Source organism: Dendroctonus ponderosae, unplaced genomic scaffold (genome assembly GCF_020466585.1).
Source record: "Dendroctonus ponderosae isolate FM_Combo_2020 unplaced genomic scaffold, Dpon_F_20191213v2 Dpon_F_20191213_1, whole genome shotgun sequence".
Taxonomy (NCBI): Eukaryota; Metazoa; Arthropoda; class Insecta; order Coleoptera; family Curculionidae; genus Dendroctonus; species Dendroctonus ponderosae.
Genome location: NW_026017110.1, coordinates 15,329,986 through 15,332,497, shown reverse-complemented (window position 1 = coordinate 15,332,497; position 2,512 = coordinate 15,329,986). Strand labels below are relative to the sequence as shown.

The window sequence follows — 2,512 nt, the reverse complement described above, 5'->3', positions numbered from 1 at the left end:
AGAAGATCAACGAACCAGGCGGTTTTCATGGGTTTGTTTTTATAGGGGAAATTTAGGGTGTTTTTGACCGTTTGTTGCAAGAAAGTCTGCAACACACCCTGTATAGGTCTATAATTTTGGACTTTCATAGGATCTCCTTTTTTATGCATTAAATATCATTGAAGCGTTGTTCATCATATCAACTTTTTTGTTTTTGAATTTTATAACTTCTTTTTTGCCGTTGTTTAACTTCCGTCTGAGAACTTTCAAGCTTTTGTTTTGTTCGATTGTTTGCTGTCTGCACCAGTTACATATGTAGTATCTACTGATACTGCAAATACTGCCTGGGAAAAAAATGGGACACAGGCTTAATAGTTCACACCTGAACTATGGAAATTGCTGACTAATAGACTTTAAGGAATATTACATTTTAATATAACTATTGTATAAAATCATTCTTCCACTAACTTTCAAACTGACAAGTTGTTATAAGGAAATAAACCTTTTTAAAGTCTCTTCGTCGTTCGATATACGTAATTCGTCTATTGTAATGTCTTATGTCGTTCCGGATATTTCGGGAGATTTGTTTTTAGCTTTTATTCAATTCTCTTCGTTGCTCTATTAGTGCTCTGGTGTGGGGGCGGATTTTGTTGTCGTTTTCATGTTTTAGGCAGAGCTCATTTGTTGCTTTTATTAATACTTCTGTTATGTTTTTATTTAGCTTATTAAATTCTACGTCGTTTGTCTACTGCCCTACCGTTAATCCATAATAATCTACTGTTAAAACGTTACGTTAAATACTTTCAATAAAATTTATCAGTTTTCTTGGGAAATTCTGTAAGCCGTAAGTAAATAGTGGCTCCAATAAATTTTAAAAGGCCACCCAACAGGCAAAGTCACATTTCGACAGTTTCAGTCTAGTCTCTATTAACACACGCTGATGAGATTCATACTTTTTTATATATTTTATGTATAAATCACATTAGCTTGAAATTTTGCAATCCATTGTGTAGCATCTCAGCTTCTCCCGACTGAAACTCTTCCCAATGCTGAAATCTGAGGGTGGGAATATTTCAATAAATAAGGTTCGAAAACCATTTAAAAAATTGGAAAAACACAAATTTCGGGGCATTAATTAAATTATCTACTTTTTTATTTTTAAATCTCCCTTCCTATCCATTTTTTTTTTGTTTTTTCCTATCCATTTTACCGCTTTCGAAGTTCTTGGTCTGGCAACGATGCAGTCGCTGCAAACATCATATGATTTTTAGGTTAGAATTTAAGAATGTTGCTTTTTGGTTTTATTCGTATAATATTTGTACAGTGTGCGTGTTCTGCAAACCTTTGAGATACTTTAGTTCTACACGTGCTTCTGATTCACATACGTTTCAACCTACGATTCACTCAGGGGATATTTTGTTGATAAGATTGTAGTTAAAAGGTAATTCCCCGAATTCCATTCCATCATTCTCATTGGTCATTCTTGGCTTATCTGGGCTAAAAGTATTGGCCAGAACTAGAATACTTAAGACGATAAAAATAACAATTGTCTCTTTGGTGCTCGTTCAGTTCTCAGTGTTCGACAACGTCATCCGTTTCTGTGACTTTTACAGGGAGGAGCATTGCAAAATGCCGGAAGATAATGAAGATTTTCTACCAAGAGACTATCAAGTTGCTCTAAGACAAATTGCATTAGAAAAGAACAGTATTATTTATCTACCTACAGGATCTGGAAAGACTTTCATAGCGATATTGGTGCTAAAGCACTTGCAGAAATGTAGCCCGTAAGTATTCGCTTGTTAATAGCCAAAAGTTTTTTCTTTAAATTTCTGTTAATTTGTTTCGCATTTAGTGTGCAGACAGTTTTTATTGAATCGGAAATACTTTTCAAATATACCAATTTTTCTCGGTTATTTTAGTTGTTTCCCTGTCTAAAATATGTTTAATTAAATATTGCACAATACTTAATCAACACTTACATACAGCGCTCGATCTAGGGAGGCTACGGGGGGCTATAGTATTAATGTCATGCAACATGAAGATCATTTATCATTTCCTTAGAATACCTACCTACATTAAATTTTATTTGAAATTTCGGTGGATTTATATTACTGTAAAAATTGTTTTTTACAAGAAATGATCAGGAGTTTTTTGTTGCAGCTACAAGTGTGAGGCGTTGAATATTTTTTCATGTTGGGTACTAAACTCATTGTTTCGTTTCCATAAGAGCCTAATGGAGACTTTATACATGCCATTATGAAAACAATTTTATTTTATGCCATTTGAAAGAAATGCTATTAAAGTATGTCTCATTAAATAGTTTCAATTCGCGGACATACGGAAAAATATTAAAATTATGAATTTAATTTCATGGTAAATAGTGTCGGCAAATAGTTTCTTTGAATTTTTCCACTTTATTATTTGAATTTGTATGTATTATTTAGTATTTACTTAGGATTATTAAGTATTTACTTAGTATTTATTTAGGATCCTAGTCCTGATTAAATCCTGATTTTAATCATGATTTAAATCA

At 32.6% G+C, this 2,512-nt stretch overlaps 1 protein-coding gene across 3 annotated transcripts in view; it reads left to right on the top strand.

Moving 5' to 3' along the window:
• Positions 1-1,227: 1,227 nt before the first annotated feature.
• LOC109546978 (endoribonuclease Dicer) overlaps positions 1,228-2,512 on the top strand; it is a 17,613-nt gene continuing 16,328 nt past the window's right edge. The window contains exons 1-2 of one of the 3 annotated variants that reach the window (XM_048661606.1): positions 1,228-1,420; positions 1,593-1,763. In XM_048661606.1, coding sequence (XP_048517563.1) covers positions 1,609-1,763 — 155 coding nt within the window. In that variant the 5' untranslated portion in view covers positions 1,228-1,420; positions 1,593-1,608. Of the gene's footprint in view, positions 1,421-1,442; positions 1,764-2,512 lie in introns of those variants that run through there. The other 2 variants (XM_048661615.1, XM_048661612.1) reach the window with 2 other exon arrangements.